Raw genomic sequence first — 19,160 nt, forward strand, 5'->3', positions numbered from 1 at the left:
ACCAATGGGAAAGAAGGCAAAGAAAATCAAGTAATTGTAGCAAGTCATACTAGACTGATATACATATACTGCATATTTAAAGCCTCTAAGGGATCAGTTTTAGTTTAAAAATTGATTACTTTCAGCAAATTTTACATTGGGACAGAAGGGAATTAAAATTGGAATGAAAAAAGCCTGATTTTCATGTCTGTGACATCATTAGCAGTCGATGGATCCACCATAGTAAACACCTGAACCAAGCACATAAAAAAGATAAATTGGCAGAACTAAACTAATCTAATGTCATGATTGTTTCTCTTATTATAGATGTGTTCCATAAAACAACTAGAGCGAGTAAAAGTTTTCAGGAATTTGAATATAAAGGGTTTATTTGGCCTGTCCAAGTTAATTCAAATTGTCATTTCATTCCAGTTTGATGGTCACCCTAAACCTAAGTGTAAACATATACGGATTTAAAAGATAAATCATTTTTAAAAATCCTGTCAGTTTAAAAACACCAGACTATGAGTCAAGTTACACTGTTATCATTTATAACGAGAAATCCTGTGGCACCTTATAAACTAACAGATTTATTAGAGCATAAGCTTTTGTGGGCAAAGACCCATTTCGTCAGATGCATGTTATCATTTATGTGCAATTTAGTATTAACACTGTGCCTTCTATATTTTTAGTTTGAATCACAACCGCGTTTTACAAGTTCAGGTTTTTCAGAATGAAACAGCACTCCCTAGTAATAAGATTTATTGTACAAAACTATGATACAGTTACAGACAAGCATGACTGAGAAGGCAGTTATAGCAATTATGCTACCTTGAACCTTTGCTGGAATCACTTGTATAGATCACATGTAAACTTGATCTATAATTACGATAATGCCTCTCATTCCATTTCTCTCACTCTATAAATAGATCCCTATCTCCTAATATAAATATATTAAAAAGAAAGAAGGTTAATACATTTTATAAAGTCTCAGAGGGATAGTCATGTTAGTCTGTAACTTTAAAATGAAGTAGTCTTGTGGCACCTTGGAGAATAAAACCCACTTCTTCAGATGAACCGGAAACATTTGCTTAATATTTTTAATACTTTACACTTATAGATGATCTTTCAGAAAATTTCAGAGTACTTTGCACTTGCACAGCAATTTTTTATGTGAGAAAATCCAATGATTTTATAGGCATTATTTATACTTCGGCATTCCTGGGATCCTAACAAATTTATTACATATAAAGGGATAATGTACCCAATACACTACACACACACTGCTCCAGTACATTTGCTTGCAAACTTACATGCATGCTGCTGTCTTCTGATGCTCCCACCACAGAGTAATTCTGTGAAACTTTCTCTTCTTTCTGAGAACAGTTGCCTATTTTTCCAGGAGATCCTAACTTGGGGGATTCACTGACCATCAGTAGTGCAGGCATAGTATTAGATGACTGCCGCTTATGAAAAGTCACCAGGGTTACATTTTTGTTGTTTAAAGTAGCCAAAGTGGACTGGTCCCTTTTAAAATCACGGTTTGATTCACTCTCCATTACCTTTCCAGGGTTCAAATATTGTAATGCCAAATGGAAGTTTTTAAGAGATGTTATTAAGTTCTGTCCCTCCACATCAATGTTCTCTTTCTTATCCATTCAGGGTGATCTCCTATTTCTAATCTGCCCCCTTTATAGCTAAGCAGCATGCTGCACTCAACTGTATTTTCTTACACCCGGTCTAAACACTTCCCACCAATTGGCATCCCTTTGCACTCATCAAACTGCATGCAGCACTACTAAGCTTTGCACACGGCACTTCTGCTTGCTCAGCCAAGGCTGCTTTCACAAGCTCCCCAAACATGACCTGTGTGCAGCAACCCAGTGCATAATTAACTCAAATAGCCAAGCAGTAGCTCCTCTGTGCCCGTGTGCATAGTCACAGCTCCTGGACACACAGCCTATTGGCTGTGCCACATAATCTACTTCCTTTTATGTAGTAAATTAATGGCAATTTCTTGAATGAAATACAAGAATGCCTCAGATTACACGGACAGACAGTTATTTCTCAGCCTGTCAAGTTATTCAGCTACTGCTAACATACAACCATAAGTGCTAGAACCAGCGATCCTGGGGATGTTGCCACCATTCCTGACTTGAAGTGGTTTCCATCACACACCGGTTTTACAGTTTGGTTCATTCGCTCCCCCACACTGTACAAATTGTTCCAGCCACAGTTCTGCTGTCAGCTGCACTAACTAAAAACCTCCTCTTGTCTTTTAAAAAGACCAGCTTGGTGAGGTAATCTTTTTTATTGGCTCAAATTATGTGGGTAAGAGACAAGCTTTCTTTAAGCTTACACAGATATTAATAAATAATAAAGAATCAACAGTATTCACCTATATTATCAGGGGTTTTTTTATTGCTTTTTTGCAGCACTCAGGGACGCTGGATCTTGTTGTACAGAGATGAAAAAAGGGACTGTTGGCAAACCTGACCAGAAGTTGGTCCAATAAAAGATATCCTAGGAACAACATGGCTACAGAAACTCTTCTTGTCTATGCCAAAGCAAATGGACCAGAATACTGTACTACTGCAAATCAAAATCTAAACATTTTCTGATCCATAATAGAAATTAAACTATGGTGGAAAAAATTCCACTGCGTGGTGCACAAGTAGGTGTGGTATAACTACAGGGCTGTTTTCTATGAACAGCATTTTTCCTGTGTACGTAGTTTAAGAGAAAATAAATCCCCATAGTCCATCTGCAAGGAGAATCATTGAAAGTTAATTCAAAATAGCTGTTACCGAGCAAGCTATGCACACTGTGCTCCCTCAAAGAAACTTTATTTGTTCTTTTGTTTCCTTTAATATACTAATAGTCATCCAGAACAGATTACATTTATTCTTTCCTACAGAAAAACAAGACAACCACTTTTTTTGATCCTAGGATTTATTATACAATGTGCCTATCTACAATATTTACAAAAACCATAATGATCTCTGACTATTAATATCAGCAGGTAAGAAGTAAAAATTCCCAACACCAAAATCAATGGCTCTTAGTCATATTTTTTATCTAAAAAAGTAGTGTGAGGCATACATGCCTCCCTCCACCTCCATCCAGCCCCTTCATGCCCCATTCCACACTTTCCTCCCAACTCTCTGTCTCTGCCCTGCCTCTTTCCATCCTCTCCCAGGAGCATGCTGCATCCTCGCTCCTCCCTCTCTCTTCCAGAGCCTTTGAACGCCATGAAACAGATGTTTCAGAGCGATTGGAGGCCCAGGGATTAAGGGGCAGAGGAAGGAGCTTAGGTGCCAGAGAGTGATTGGCACCCACTAAAAGCAGCTGGCATGTACATCAATGGCTCCAATGCACCACGTGCTGCCCCTCATTTACAGGCACTAACCCCACAGCTTCTACAGGCCACGGTTCTCCGTTATTGATCGTGGGAGTTGCAGGACTGGTGTCTGCAGGCAAGGAGACCATGTGGAAACCCCTGCTCTGACCTTCTCAGGGGCAGCAGGGACATGCCAGCCATTTCCAGGAGCACAATTGCCATAGGGATGATGACAGGTTAGGCATTTTAGAACTCACCATTCCTTAGGAATGCACCAGCTCCAGAGCACTCACAGAGTCAGCGCCTATGGAGTGAGGGTAATCAGCCATTGGAACAACTCACCTACCTGAGCAGGTAGTTATATTAACCTAATTCCCCAAGCAGGCAGTATTATGTTGTCAGGAGAGCTTCTCTCCTAGACATAGCTACCACTGCTTGGGGAGTTGCATTAACTACACTGATGAGAGAAACTCTCCCATCAATGTAGGAGCATCTTCAGTGAAGAGCTACAGTGGCTCACCTGCATCAGTGCAGATGGTGGGACCTGCCATTAAGTGCAGACCTGCTCTAAGTAGTCTAAGACTCTACATTACACAGCTTTTGGTGACATGGCTGTGTGGACACAGCCCTGCCGGCAGCCTAAACATGGTCTGCATTTTTGCCAACAAAAAAATTCCATTCCCCTGCGGCATTTGCTTTGTGGGCAAGAGACCACTCCTGGGGACAAAGCAGTGTTTACACTAGTACTTTCCATGACAAAAGCTTTTGTCCTTGGAGGAAGGAGGAGTTAAGCACCTGCGAATGACTAAAGCTTTGTGTCTCAATTGCCATTATAGACAAAGCCTGGACTTAACGATCTCCTTTAGGCTTCCCTGAACTAGTCTTTGATGTTCTTTTTGCACAGTATGGGTTCAATTAGAAATAAGAGTTAGTTTCAGTTTGGGGGTATGTAATTTAATACTTTCTGCAGAAATGCAGAATATAAATAGCAGAGTAGTATGAAAATAAAGAATACATGCTAGAAAATTAAAAGGACACCCCAGAGTTCCTTGTCTTTTCTGTGGGTCAGTGCAAAAAAACCCCAACAACAGATGCAAAAAACCCCCAACAACTCTCCAAAGACCCCCAAGCCTCCCTAATGTGGTCCCAAATGTGCTGGGAGCAGGGGACAGAGTGAAAGTGGGTGCTGGGGCTCAGGAGAGGGTGCTGCTGGGTGACGGGGTGCTGGGGCCAAGGTGCTGGGGCAGGCAGGTGGCGGGATGCTGGGGTCAGAGACATGGTCCTGCTGGGCACTAGGGTGAATGGCAGGGTGCTGGGACAAGGAACAGGGTGCTGCTGGGTGCTAGCGTGGATGGCAGGGTGCTGGGGCCGAGGCCAGGGCCGGGGCGGTTCTGAGTCCTGGGGTGTGAGGCAGGGTGTTGGGGCCAGGGACAAGGTGGTGCTAGGGTGGATGGCAGGGCTGCGAAGGAACGGGATAGGGATGGGGTGCAGGATCTGAGAGGGAGATGGGGGGGCGGAAGGGGGCAAGGTCTGGGTGGTAGGTAGGGTGCAGAAGCAGGCTGGATGTAGGGTGTCTGGCCAGGGGGAGGGAACAAGAGCAGATTCGGGGTAGCGTGTCTGGCTACGAGGGAGGGTGCAAGGAGGGGACTTGGGTAGGAGTTGGACCTCCCTGATCTGGCACCCTCTGGACCTGACTTGTCCCAGATGAGGGATTTTTGGACCAGGGGAGGTCATTTCAGGGCTCCTGGTTCCCGCCCCCTCCTCCTTCCCACTAGACTTCTTTGCACCTCTATCCCCTGCAACCCAGTTGAGCTGCCCACCCCTGCTGGTTTCCTGCACCTCCCCCAAAACCATCCCCCACAATCCAAGGGAGCACAGCACCAGTTCCCTGCAGCCCCCACAGCCCAGCTGAGCTGCCCATCTGTTCTATATGCCCTCACCCATCCACCTCAGCCCAGCTGAGCCCTGCACTGGTTCCCTGCATGCCTCCCCCACAGGACTGCTGAGCCCCGTTTCCCTGCACCTCCCCCAACCCCTGCAAAACTGCTGAGCCAAGCGCCAATTCCCTGCCCCTCCCGCCCCTTGAGTCTAGTCCCGGTTCCCAGAACCTTCCTCCTCCTGCAGCCAAACTGAGCTCTGAGCTCCACACACACACCCCCATCCCACAGCCCAGCCTAGCTCCCCGGATCTCCCCACTCTGCAACCCAGATGAGCTCAATTTCCCTGCACCTTTCCCCAAACCATGCAGACATGCTGAGCCAGTGCTGATTCCCTGCCCCTGCCCCCCTCCCTCCCTCCCATTGGCTGTGTCTACACTGGCGCAGTCTTGCGCCAAAGTGGCCGCTCTGGTGCAAAAACTTGCTTCCTGTCTATACTGGCCGTGTATTCTTACGCAAGTATGCTGACGTTCTCATGTATGAAATCAGTGCTTCTTGCGCAAGAACTATGATGCTCCTGCTCAGGAATAAGCCCTTTTGTTCAACTGTTCTTGCGCAAGAGTCCAGTGTAGACAGTCAACATGAATTTCTTGCGCAAGAAAGCCCTATGGCGAAAATGGCCATAGGCACTTTCTCGGGCAAGAGAGCATCCACACTGCCATAGATGCTCTTGTGCAAAAGCATAGCTCGCACATGGCAGTGTGGACGTGTTCTTGCACAAGAAACCACCAGTGTAGACATAGCCTAAGAGTTTCCTCACATGAGCAGAATGAATTTTGTGTTGTGCACCAGTACTGAGTTCATGTGGATTGTTTGGATGTGCCACTGTGGCATCCAAGTTATTAATAAATATTTTTAAACTTTTACCTTTTCTCTCTGCTGCCATGTCTCCTCCCCTTGTTCCATCAGCTCCCCTGGTGCCTGCTGCCTCCCAACTCCTCACCCTCCTCTGCTGTCCTGACTTCTGCCCTTCTCACTGCCCTCAGCCCTCCTGCAACCTGCCCCCCCTCCACCAGCCCTTCTCTCCTCCCTGTGCCCACTTCTCCAATAGCCCCACTCTGATCATGTGAGCTACCCCTCCTCATCCCCTCTTCTAACACCTCCTTCTACACACCTGCCCTGCGTCTCTCCTCTGGTGCTGGTCGCTCCCCTGCAGGTGTCTGCCCTTCTGCTTTACCCCCAGAATCCCCTGGCACTTGCACGTTCTCTTACTCCTGCACCCTCCTGTTGCCTCCCCCTTCCCTCACTGCCCCTACCTCCTTTCCCCTCTTTTTCCCTGATGCCCACCCCCTCACCACTCTCCGCCCCCATTCCCCTCATGCCCTTCTGTACCTTCACACATGACTTGCTCCATCCCCACCTTCCTCATGCCCACCCCATCTTTCAAGCCTTCTCCCAGCACCTCCCCATCCCCCCTCTAGCCCCCAATGCCTTTACCCTCTCCTCTCCTCTCCCAGCATCACCCTGTCCCCCCTCCCACTGACACCTCCCCTCCTGCTTTTTTTCTCATTGTCTGCACTTGGCCCCCTGGCATTTCTCTCCCCCCTACCCTGTCCCTTTGGTGCCTTCCCCTCTCTTCCTCCTCTCCCCTCCCCCTCCGCACAAGCCTCTTCCTCTCCCAGCTCTTCCCCTTCCCCTACCTTCTGCCTTCCACTTTGTGGGGCTGGAGTCTGCACTCTGTCCCCGGACTCTGAACCTGCAACTCAGCCATACGGTGCAATGCAGTGCCCAGCAGTTTTACAATCCCGGGCCATGATGTTATGTCACACCCGGGCATCTCCCTGCCTACTGGTTTGAGCACGCCGTGCAGGGCAGCAGCAGCCAGCAAGGAGGAGCTCAGTGTAGGTTGCACACGGCGGGGACGGAGGAGAGACGCTCTGGGACCAGAGTGGGAGGACGCATGGAGGGGCCGGGGCCTGCTCCAGTTCCAAATATTGGTGGAGCATGGGCACCATGAGCCCATACAACTCGCTGCCCATGCCTCTGCTGGCTAGCCGGCTCTCTCTCTTTCAGAGGGGGCGGGGGAGTGCCAGCTCCTCGCAGAACCCCTAGTTTTGCTTCGCGGAACCCCAAGGTTCCCCGGAGCACCAAATGGGAAACACTGCTCTAGGTTCTCGTTAAAAGGAAAGCATTTTAAAAATTCCTGAATAATTGCATTGCAACATGAGAAGCCTGAGTTCAAGGATAAACCTGGGGGTTAGATTTCTTTAATCTGACAGACAAAGGATCAGGCTCAGATGCATGAATGTCAGGTGGAACAGAAGTGGGAAGTGGAGAAATTTTACTATTCAATGTACACACCTAACCTACCACTTGACAAAGCCAGAACGTAACTGCCAAGTGAACTATTTGTCCATTCTTCTAATTTAGATGTATTATTGATAGCTCTGTACCAAATTCATGGTACATTTTATTCAATTTTAGGATCACAGGATTTTTAAAGATAATAAATTACATTATTTCAACTATTTAAATTTAAACACTGAAATTTCACAGTGTTGTAATTTAGGGGTCCTGACCCAAAATGGAGTTGTGGGGTTCACAGTGCTTCTACTCTTACTTCTGCGCTGCTGCCTACAGAGCTGGACCCTCAGTCTTCAGCCACTGCTCTCCTGATGCCCAGTTCTGAGGGCAATGCAGAAGTAAGTTGCAATATTGCATCCCCCTGAAATAACCTTGTGACCCCCTTCAACTCCCTTTTGGGTGAGGACTCTAATTTTGAGAAACATTGGTCTCCCTTTGAAATTTGTATAGTATAAATAAAAGCACACAAGACCAGATTTTACAGGGGGACACCAGATGACATCCAGACCATTTTATTTCACTTGGAGCCAAATTTATATCTGCTTAAGCAACAAAATCAATAGATGTTGGTGACTTTGTCCCAGTGCAAAACTACACTGCTGTTACTTAGCAACTTCAATCTTTTTTCTAAATTGTCCTGTGAATTTCACAGGGATTTTTAGTACAACTGTAATGCTGGCAGACCATGTGCCAGTTCTTGCCAGGGCTTTAGGTCAGGGGTGGAGAATCTGAGGCCTGATGCGGCACCCCAGCTGATGTCTAGGGTTGCCAGGTGTCCGGTATTCAACCTGACAGTCTGTTTTTTTGCACCCTCTGTCCAGTAAAAAAAATTCAGAAAATACCAGAGAAGTGCAATATCCAGTATTTTCTGCTTTTCTGGCTGGGTGCCCAATGGAAGCCTGGTGGGGGCAGGGGGAGTGGCTGGGGAGGCATGGAGGTTTTTTTTTTTTTTTTCTCTCAACAAATTTTTAGCACGTGTGTTTGGTATTTTTTGGGAAACCATCTAGCAACCCTACTGGTGGCCCATCCCTAAGGCTTTCACTAGGCCATGCAGCACTGTTTTGGAAGGCACTGCCATCTCCTATCTATTAGATGCACCACCCATGCCTCTACCTTATCTGGGGCTTCAGTGGGGCAGAAGTCTAGTGCTGGCCCTGTGCCTTGGCGTAATCTCACCCATAAGGCTCACCTGATGAGAGCCACCCACATTCATTATGTAGCAATATGAGCCATACATGCACGCATAACACAGCCTACCTTCACTCCACAAATTGGTCAGGAATTTGCAATATATTTTCAGTGCAAGACTGTAGCCAGACAGACCAACCCCCCATATCATCCATCTTATTTGCCTCTCTGAAGCATACAGGGCAGAGAAGGAGCAGTAAAATCAGCATAGTCTATGCTGGCTCATCTGATCCTGAGAAGCTGAAAAAACAGATATGTGGAGAGAGAGCGATTAAGTCAATAAGCTGGCCTCGAGGCTGCGAGAACTGCCCTGGCTGGCACCCATGTTGATTCGAACACACACACAGTCCCTGGGAGAGGAATTTCCCACTGAGAAAAGAATCCCCCAGTAATTCCAATTTAGTTATCGCTCTTACAAGTGTAAATTAAGTTCACAACTCCCTTGTAAGAACTGGTCTCACAAAAGACAGACCAGCCCCATTTGGCATGACAGATAAGAAAGAGAAATACGTGACCCCATGAGTATAAAGGCGGTACAGCAGCACACTCTCTTTTGAGTGTCATTCTACCCTCTACCTGCTGGTCGGGTTAGGTGTTTGACCTCCCGAGGTTCTATGGGGACGCCCACCTCGTATTTTCGTCTTTCCTAGGAATTGAGGGACCGGCCCTGGCCTGACATGCTGGAGTCGAGAGGCACAGAAGGGGGTAAAAATTGTACCTGGATGTGGTCCTCTGTCTTAAGTGAACACATAGAAAGAGTAAGCTGTTACTTGATACCATTATTTCTATTTTTCTATCTTTATCTTCTTTGTAACCATTTTTAAGATCTGTATTTGCTAGCAGTTAAGAAATAGAGCAATAGCCATTGCAACCATATGATTTATAAGCTTCCTCAATAAACCTGTAACTGTTTAAGCTTTAACCTGACTCCTTCAGTTGCTGTAACAGAACCAAGCACAATTTAAAAGAACTTCAGCCGGTCAAAGGGACAGTTATAGGAAGAGCTTGGGCGTTTGGATCTGTGTCACTCCCAGGTGACAGGGTCCACTGGGGCACTTCTCAGCCTTTCCTGGGCTGCCTGCTGCGAAGGAACTCCCCCCCCCGTGTTCTAGCAGCTAAAATCTGAAGTGTAATAAGCTCTTCCTACACACTGGGGCGTCTGTTAGCCTGTTTGGCTACCCTCTGCGACGGGACCTCAGTCCTAGCAGTAAAGTCACGGACGTTAAACTCTCGGGGCTCCTTTCAGCCTTCTGGGCTGCCCGCTGCGACGAGACTTCGTGTCTTAGCAGCTAAAGACTTAGGAGACACACCCACACACACTGCCCTGACCGTCGGCTGACAAAGACTCAAGACCATGGTTTCTTAATTCTATAATAACTAATGCCTAATCCCAGTCAAGTTGCAGAATCGCTGCATAAATCCCAATATAACACAATCTCTTTGGCTGTGTCTACATTGGCACCCCTTTCCGGAAAAGTGATGCTAATGAGACACTTCGGAATTGCAAATCCGCGGGGGATTTAAATATCCCCCGCGGCATTTGCATTTACATGGCTGCCACTTTTTTCCGGCTCGGGGTTTTTGCCAGAGAAAAGCGCCAGTGTAGACGCGATTTTCCGGAAAATAAGCCCTTTTCCGGAAGATCCCTTATTCCTACTTTCAAGGGAGGGAAGGCAGGCAGCAGCACCCAGGGAAGGGAGATGGTGAGGCTGCCATGAAGAAGCATCTGTCTGCAACGGGCCCAGGCTCTCTGTGGACAGAGGCTGCTCCCTGGCAGCAGATCCTGTGTGCGGAGAGCTCGGACCACTCCATGGACAGGAGCTGCTGCCACCCCCCTCCCCTCCGAGGCAGCAGCACAAGGTGGCAGGGGGCTCCCTGTGAGTGGGGCTGGGAGTACACCCCCATCTTTGGGGACTATTGAATAGAGAGGCAGCTAATTTTTGCTAAATTTTGATGCAGTTATACAACTATTCAATTTCACACTAACATCCCTAGACCAGAGCTCTTGTAATCTGAAAAAGTTGGATCCTTCAAACCATGGGGGTTGAAATCTCTGAGAAATGACCATAGGTGAGAAACCCACTCAAACAAAGATTATAAGGGCAACAAGCCAGGTCAGGTAATATCATTTATAGGACTAATTTCTATTTAAGTTGATCCAATAAAAGATATGACCTTACCTACCTTGTCTTTCTCAGAACCTGATACCAACACAGCTGCAACAACACTGCACACAAAGGTTGTAAGTTTTAGTCACTGGAAAGTGTGTTTTAATTGTAACCATATTTATATCCTATTTTACTTATTATCACTTACATATTTGTTCTTTGTTAATAAATTTATTCTTGTTTTATTACAGAAAACAGTTCATGGCTTAAGAGTGAAATCCATAGCTGAACTAAGAGGCAGGCATGTGTTCGGTCTCTCTGCAGACAGCAAACTTGAGAACTTCTGCAAAGGCCCATTGAGACAGAGTGGGCACAGCAGAAATACCTTTTATGGAGCTTGGTTTCACTGACCTGCACTGACTGGCACGGTTTGAACTGGCAGAGTCCTGAAGAGTATGCTAGCAAGGGAGATAACTTAGTGTCTGGTTGGTAATGACCATAGCCACAGACAGGACACGGACAATAAACAATACATTCATGGATTTACTGAAGCTCAAGCCCCACTGTGGTGGGGATGAAGCCCAACCCCTGCCACCATGGGTCTTGAATTTTTGGAATTTTCATCAAGTCACAGAGGACTCATAAAATCACAGAACGTGTGACCTCTGGGACGGACTCATAGCCTTACTCATCACTTAGCAGTCACAAGCTCATTTTTGCTATGGCAGCGTGGTAAAATAGCTGCCCACAGTCCTAGGTGACCTGAGCCAAACTGAACAGTATTTTTTTTTCACAAAAATCTCTGAAAACTATTAGTTTCTTCTCAGGGCTAGGAATCACAGCAACATATTAGTTGAAAATAGAATGAAACAAGAATGATACACTTGAGCATTAGTGTGTCATAACTATAAACTTAGGAAGTTTTTTAATAGCTTGCTTAATGTGATTATTTACTTTATTTACTCTTCTTTGGGACTATACGTGCAACATGCCTCAGGTGGCACGTGACCGGGATTTAACACCAAATTTAATCCACTGGTTAGATATTAGCTTCCCCAGTCAGAGTCAGGCAGTAACAGGGAGTGTGATGCAAATGCTGATCCATTCCTCATTATCTCCCAATGAGGAGAAATCCTTAGTGAAAAGACTTGGGCTATAATGGAGACCCAACTTGTATCAACAAACTGAACTTTAAGATGCCACACAAATCATTCTGCACATTACTATAGTACAGTTGGTTTTGTATATAAAATTGGAAAATATGAATATGCAAAAAAACCAAAAAGCTTTTCATTACGATTGCTGGTAGAAACTGAATTGCTATGTGTCACACAGCAACTGACAGTAGATAGCAGCTAGTGCTAAAGTATTCCAGTGAGATGTCAAACTGCTGTCACAGCTGAAGTTCCAGATAGCTCTGACTGGATTAGCATAGCTAGTTAACTTCTTCAGAAACAGCCACTAGTTTTAAGCAAGATAGGCCCACCTACTCATAAAAACAGGAACCTCAAGGAACACCTTGCCGTTCCTACAAAAAATGACAATACAGAGCAAGTCCTGCATGCAGGTGTATTAACTAAAATACTTGAAACTAGTTTCACACGAATGCTCCATAAGAAGATTTTATACACAGAACATATTTGCATCTATATATATATTAGTTTATGAAAGCAAAAGCTCACTTCAAAATAGACTTGACTGACCTAAAGGTTTCTACAGGCATGTTAACAAGAAGAAGGTGATCAGAGAGGGTGTGAGGCCCCTACTGGATGAAGGAGGTAACCTAGTGACAGATGATGTGAGGAAAGCTGAAGTACTCAATGCTTTCTTTGCCTCTGTATTCACGGACAAGGTTGGCTCTCGGACTAATGTGCTAAGTGATGCAAGATGGGATGAAGATGGACAGCCCTTGGTAGGTAAAGAACAGGTTAGGAACTATTTAGAAAAGCTAAATGTACACAAATCCATAGGTCTGGACTTAATGCATCTGAGGGTACTAAGGGAGTTGGCAAATGTCATTGAGGAGCCTTTGGCCATTATCTTTGAAAAATCATGGAGATCAGGAGAGATCCCGGATGATTGGAAAAAGGCAAATGTAGTGCCCATCTTCAAAAAAGGGAAGAAGGACGATCCAGGGAACTATCCAGTCTTACCTCGGTTCCTGGAAAAATCATGGAAGGAATCCTTAAGGAATCTATTTTGAGGCACTTGGAAGAGAGGAAAGTGATTAGGAATAGTCAGCATGGGCAAGTCTTGCCTGACCAATCTGATTAGCTTCTATGATGAGGTAACTGGCTCTGTGGACATGGGAAAGTCAGTGGATGTGATATACCTTGACTTTAGCAAGGCTTTTGATACGGTCTCCCACAATATTCTTGCCAGCAAGTTAAAGGAATGTAGATTGGATAAATGGACGGTAAGATGGCTAGAAAGATGGCTAGAAGGCCGGGCCCAGCGGGTAGTGATCAACGGCTTGATGTCAGGATGGCAGTCAGTTTATAGCGAAGTGCCCCAAGGTTCTGTTATAGGACTGGTTTTGTTCAATATCTTTATTAATGACCTGGATGAGGGGATGGATTGCACCCTCAGCAAGTTTGCACATGACACTAAGGTAGGGGGAGAGGTAGATAAGCTTGAGGGCAGAAATAGGGTCCAGAGTGACTTAGACAAATTGGAGGCTTGGGCCACAAGAAATCTGATGAGCTTCAACAAGGACAAGTGCAGATTCCTGCACTTGGGATTGAAGAATCCCAAGTATTGTTACGAGCTGGGGACCAAGCAGCTAAGTAGTAGTTCTGCAGAAAAGGACCTGGGGGTTACACTGGATGAGAAGCTGGATATGAGTCAAGAGTGTGCCCTTGTAGCCAAGAAGGCTAATGGCATATGAGGTTACATAAAGAGGAGCATTGCCAGCAGATCCAGAGATGTCATTATTCCCCTTTATTCAGCTCTGGTGAGGCCACATCTGGAGTATTGTGTCCAGTTCTGGGCCCCCACATTATAAAAAGGATATGGATGCATTGGAGAGGGTCCAGTGGAGGGCAACCAAAATGATTACAGGGCTGAAGTGTGTGACCTATGAGGAGAGGCTGAGGGACTTGGGTCTGTTTAGTCTGCAGAAGCGAAGAGTGAGGGGGATTTGATAGCAGCTTTCAACTTCCTGAAGGGAGGTTCCAAAGAGGATGGAGAAAGGCTGTTCTCAATAGTGACAGATGGCAGAACAAGGAGTGATGGTCTCAAGTTGTGGTGGGAGAGGTCCAGGTTGGATATTAGGAAAAACTATTTTACGAGGCGAGAGGTGAAGCACTGGAATGGGTTACCTAGGGAAGTAGTGGAGTCTCCATCCCTAGTGGTGTTTAAGTCTCGGCTTGACAAAGCCCTGGCCGGGTTGATTTAGTTGGGATTGGTCCTGCCTAGAGCAGGGGGCTGGACTTGATGACCTTCTGAGGTCTTTTCCAGCTCTCTGATTCTATGATTCTATGACTGACTGACTGACTGCGCACAGAGACATCACTTAAGAAATTTGAGTCTGAGGAGTTGTTAGCAATTAAACACTCTGAAAGCTTGGGAAAAGGGAAAACAACATGCTGCCCACTCCGTCCGATAGTGTCCAATTCTCAGCAAAACAATGAATTTTCCAATGTGAACCAAGGTCTGTTCTGCCAAAGAGAAACAATTCCCTTTTCCTCAGAGGACATTTTTAGGTAGTGAGTACCTAACTGCCCTTAACCCCCAATGAAATAAAAGTGGTAAATTGTTAGATTATCTCCAAAATTTTAGCTTTGCTCAATGCAAGAGTTCTGTTCTGGGAGTTCAGCAAGCTGCTTCCTACCAGCTCTATATTATACCACAAAGGCAGAGTCCTTGATTGAATCATGGTGGATGAAGTAGGCCTAATAAGGCAAGGGAGATCCAGGGCCCAGATTTGGCATACCTGCATTAACACAAGAGAATTCTCTGCTAGCCAGTTCTGTGGCCAACTTTGGGTTCCTCTACACCTTTTGAATAGTGCAAAGGGGTCAGATATGAGTGGAGTATTCAGATCTGTACCTACACACTGGACTGGTGCGAAACATTCCTGCCCCTCCCCAATACTGCCTTCCCTTAAAAAAAATCCTTAACCTCCCTGCTCAGAAACCTTAAACTGTCACTCAACAGAACAAGAGAATGGATCAAGCAGCAATTAGTGAAGACACTCGATACCTCGTACAATTGAGACCTAAGACTGTTGAGCTCTTTACCCAACCCAAGCAAAAGCTTCAGGATCAGGTCCTTTAAACTGTAAGCTGACAAAATGTAGCATTTTTATAAGAATCTTTCACCAAAATTCTGTACAAACACAAACTGATTAATTTCACATTAACATGTCCTCATGGGTGAACCCCTGGTTTGCTAACCCCAGCCATGTCTCTTCTGCTTCGAGCCCCTCCCCTTCCACACCTAGTGGAACCCAGCCCCCACTATGGCAGCTACCCTATGCCCAGCACTCCCAGCCCCCCTCCCACAGCAGTCACTGGCCACTGCCCCAGGCTAATGCTCCTAGCCCCTTCCCCCTGTCCTGGAAAGCGAGCAGAGCAGCAGCATCACAGCCTCCCCTGCTCCAGTCTCCTCCCCTGCAGACTTAAAGATAAGGGCTACAAAGGAGCTACATCAGATTTTATTATATCAAAAATCCCTTTATCTATTCATATCCCTTTCTTCTCTTCCAGGGCTGCTAACAGCCTTAGACTATCAGACACAAACCTGATAAACCCCAGATTCAAACCCACAATACCAGCTTAAGCCATGAATACAAGCAGTAGAAAAATTGAGTGCAGATCTGTAAACCTGAGCAAGCTAGCCCCAGCCTACTTCCACTGTAATTAACGGAAAGACTCATACAAGAAAGAAAACAAAACCTTCACATTATTTTGTCCCTTTGCCTACCAGTAGTAGGTTCCGGGCTTTGTTAATGAGTCTTTCGTAGTTCTTTCCATGAAGGGGAAATGATCATGCAGATTCCGAGAATTCTCCTAGTCCATTTTTATTCACAGGATCTACCTGTCCCCAGCAAGTCAGCCAGGAGTCACAACCTCATCCCCCATCCCCTTCCGGAGAGCAAGCCAGCCAGGCAGTGTAGCCCAAGAATGGACAGGTGGTGCAGCCCAAGGCCCTGCCCCCGGACAACCGAGTGGCACAGCCCCTTCTGCTTCCCCCAGCCTCAGAGTGATGGGCAGTGCAGCTCAGGCCCCCTCCTCCAACCCCAGAGGGCCTGGTTGGGCAGCCTCAGACTCCCCGGACCACACCACCCAGCCTGCTCTGACTAATATGTCTCCCCCTGCCGAGCCACTAGCTCCAGCACTGGGCAGGCGGTGTAGCTTGAGTGGCTCTGGTGCCAGGAGGACAGGTGGCATGGCCCCCAGGCCTGCCTGCCCCAGAGGCCTGGAGGTGGAGTATAGGCAGGGTTGGGAAGAGCCTTCCCACACCTACGATACACGCTCAAATGCTTCTTCTGATCCTAAGCAAAGGCCAACTTCTGCTCTCAGATACAGTGTAAGGCCTAGTCTATACTACAACTGTAGGTCAAAGTTGACTTGCAGGTATCTACTCTTAAATTAGCTACTCACCTACGTCAGCGCTCCATTATGCCAACATACTTACACCACCTGTCCCAGAATCATTGAGCCACGGTCAATGTGCAGACGTCAATGTGCTGAGCAAATATAAACACAATGTTACCTATGTCATCCCTAACAGTTCTCCAGCAGCTGTCCCACAATGCCCAAGACTAACCATTCTGGTCATAATTGTGAACTCCACTGCCAAGCAGTCACGGACACTAGAAGCCCACCCCTGCTTTACAACCTCACACATTTTAGAAATGCCTTTTCCTGATTTCTAGCTTGGCGAACACACCTCGTTGGTGCATGCAACTGCCCAGCTGACCAGGCTTGCTACCTGCTCCAGATATACTCTAGCTTGGAGTGGACAGGAGATATTGGATATCCTGGGCCTGTGGTGAGAAAAGGCTGTGCAAGCACAGATACAGACCAGCCACTGAGACATGGATATCTCTGAGCAGATTGCAGGCGGGAGGAGGAAGGAGTACAACCGGAACCAGCAGCAATGCCATGTGAAAGCCAAGGAACTGCATACACACCCATAAGGCCTGAAAAGGCAACAATGGATCTGAGACCGAGTGACAGACCTGCCATTTTTACAAAGAGCCAAATCCCATACTTGGGGTAAACTGCACCACCACCCCGTACAGCACCACAGATACCTCTAAGGAGCCCAAATCACAGGCCCCTGCCATGAACTATAAGGAGGAGGAAGATGGGGGACAAATGAAAGGGGGGCTCCATCTATGCTGTGAGCTAGAGCTGCTGGAGGTGCCACAAAGTCCAGTCTGTTGAGCACAGTGGAGCCCTATGTTGGAGAAAGAACTTCAGGTAAGAGTATAAATTTATTTCCTATTACAGTGATGGTGCCCCCATCATAATCAGGACACAGCTAATGACTGTTCAGCCATTTACTCATACTAGAAGAGGAACTGGTACAACAAAGAGAAGTAGAGATGTTTCTCTGCTTTTTATTCTCCTCTGGAATTGGGAGTCGAGGGGAAGGGGGAGGAAGAGTGGCTTCGGGAGTTGTTCATATGTGCAGGGATATTCTTTGAATCCTCTTGAGAGATCACAATCAAACTTTTATGGAGATACCCTGTAATCCTCCCGCAAAGATTTTTAGGGATGGGAGCCTTATTTCTTCATCCACACTGACACTTTCCCACTCCTCCCAGTGATAACTTTGGCAGGAATCATTTCAGTCAACAGACTAGCAGTATATGGACCTGGGAAGCTTTGGAATGCTAGCAGCAGCTGTGTTCTCTGTGCCTTCGTTTCCCTCAGGAGTGTGATACCAGCTTAAATCACTATCACTTGAAGAAAATGGTGCCAGTGTTTAATGTCATCCATGCTCATAGTCTCATAGGGTATGTCTACACTACTCTCCTAGTTCGAACTAGGAGGGTAATGTAGGCATACCGCACTTGCAAATGAAGCCCGGGATTTGAATTTCCCGGGCTTCATTTGCATAAGCGGGGAGCCGCCATTTTTAAAACCCCGCTGGTTCGAACCCCGTGCAGCGCGGCTACACGGGGCACAAACTAGGTAGTTCGAACTAGGCTTCCTAGTTCGAACTACCGTTACTCCTCATTTCACGAGGAGTAACGGTAGTTCGAACTAGGAAGCCTAGTTTGAACTACCTAGTTCATGCCCCGTGTAGCCGTGCTGCATGGGGTTCGAACCAGCGGGGTTTTAAAAATGGCAGCTCCACGCTTATGCAAATGAAGCCCGGGAAATTCAAATCCCAGGCTTCATTTGCAAGTGCGGTATGCATACATTACCCTCCTAGTTCGAACTAGCGGGGTAGTGTAGACATACCCATACAGTTTAGCAATTCTCTCGTCAATTTCCTCACCCCAGTGGGCCATGCTTCACCATGGTTGATGCTGAGCACAAGCACACCAAAGCAAAACCGTCAATGAGCATGTCTTATTTAAAACATTAGGGGAGAGAGGGAAGTGACCTCTGAATCTTATTTTCACTTTCTGCTGTGAATATACTGACAGCAGTACCTCTGTCAGTAATAAGAATATAGCAGTAGGGATAAATTAAAGACCACCTGACCAGGATGGTGATAGTGACTATGAAATGCTAAGGGAGATTCGAGAGGCTATCAAAGTAAAAAACTCAATAATAATAGGGGATTTCAACTATCCCCATATTGACAGGGTACACATCACCACCTCAGGACTGGACACATCTTGAATACTGCATACAGATGTGGTCGCCTCATCTCAAAAAAGATATATTGGCATTGGAAAAGATTAAGAAAAGGGCAACAAAAATGATTAGGGGTTTGGAACGGGTTCCATATGAAGAGAGATTAAATAAAAAGACTGGGACTTTTCACCTTAGAAAAGAGGAGACTAAGAGGGGGTATGATAGAGGTCTATAAAATCTAGTGTAGAAAAAGTGAATAAGGAAAAGTTATTTACTTGTTTCCATAACATAAGAACTAGGTTAAAAGACAGAAAACAAAGGGTAGGAATAAATGATAAGTTTTCCGAGTGAGAGAGGTCCCCCGAGGGTCTGTCCTGGGACCCATCCTATTTAACATTTAGGGAGTCACTAAATGAAATTAATAGGTAGCAGGTTTAAAACAAACAAAAGGAAGTTTTTCTCCACACAGTGCATGGTTGGCCTGTGGAACTCTTTGCCAGAGGAGGTTGTGAAGACCAGAACTTTAACAGAGATCAAGAAA

At 46.1% G+C, this 19,160-nt stretch overlaps 1 protein-coding gene across 3 annotated transcripts in view; it reads right to left on the bottom strand.

Moving 5' to 3' along the window:
- The window catches only part of ATP7B (ATPase copper transporting beta), a 78,070-nt gene that overhangs the window by 48,717 nt on the left and 10,193 nt on the right, over nt 1-19,160 (bottom strand). The window contains exon 1 of one of the 3 annotated variants that reach the window (XM_006124894.4): nt 1,293-1,781. The exons of the other annotated variants lie outside the window; for them this stretch is intronic. Coding sequence (XP_006124956.2) covers nt 1,293-1,637 — 345 coding nt within the window. The 5' untranslated portion in view covers nt 1,638-1,781. Of the gene's footprint in view, nt 1-1,292; nt 1,782-19,160 lie in introns of those variants that run through there. 3 annotated transcript variants of the gene reach the window in all.

Source organism: Pelodiscus sinensis, chromosome 1 (genome assembly GCF_049634645.1).
Source record: "Pelodiscus sinensis isolate JC-2024 chromosome 1, ASM4963464v1, whole genome shotgun sequence".
In the NCBI taxonomy this organism is placed as follows: Eukaryota; Metazoa; Chordata; order Testudines; family Trionychidae; genus Pelodiscus; species Pelodiscus sinensis.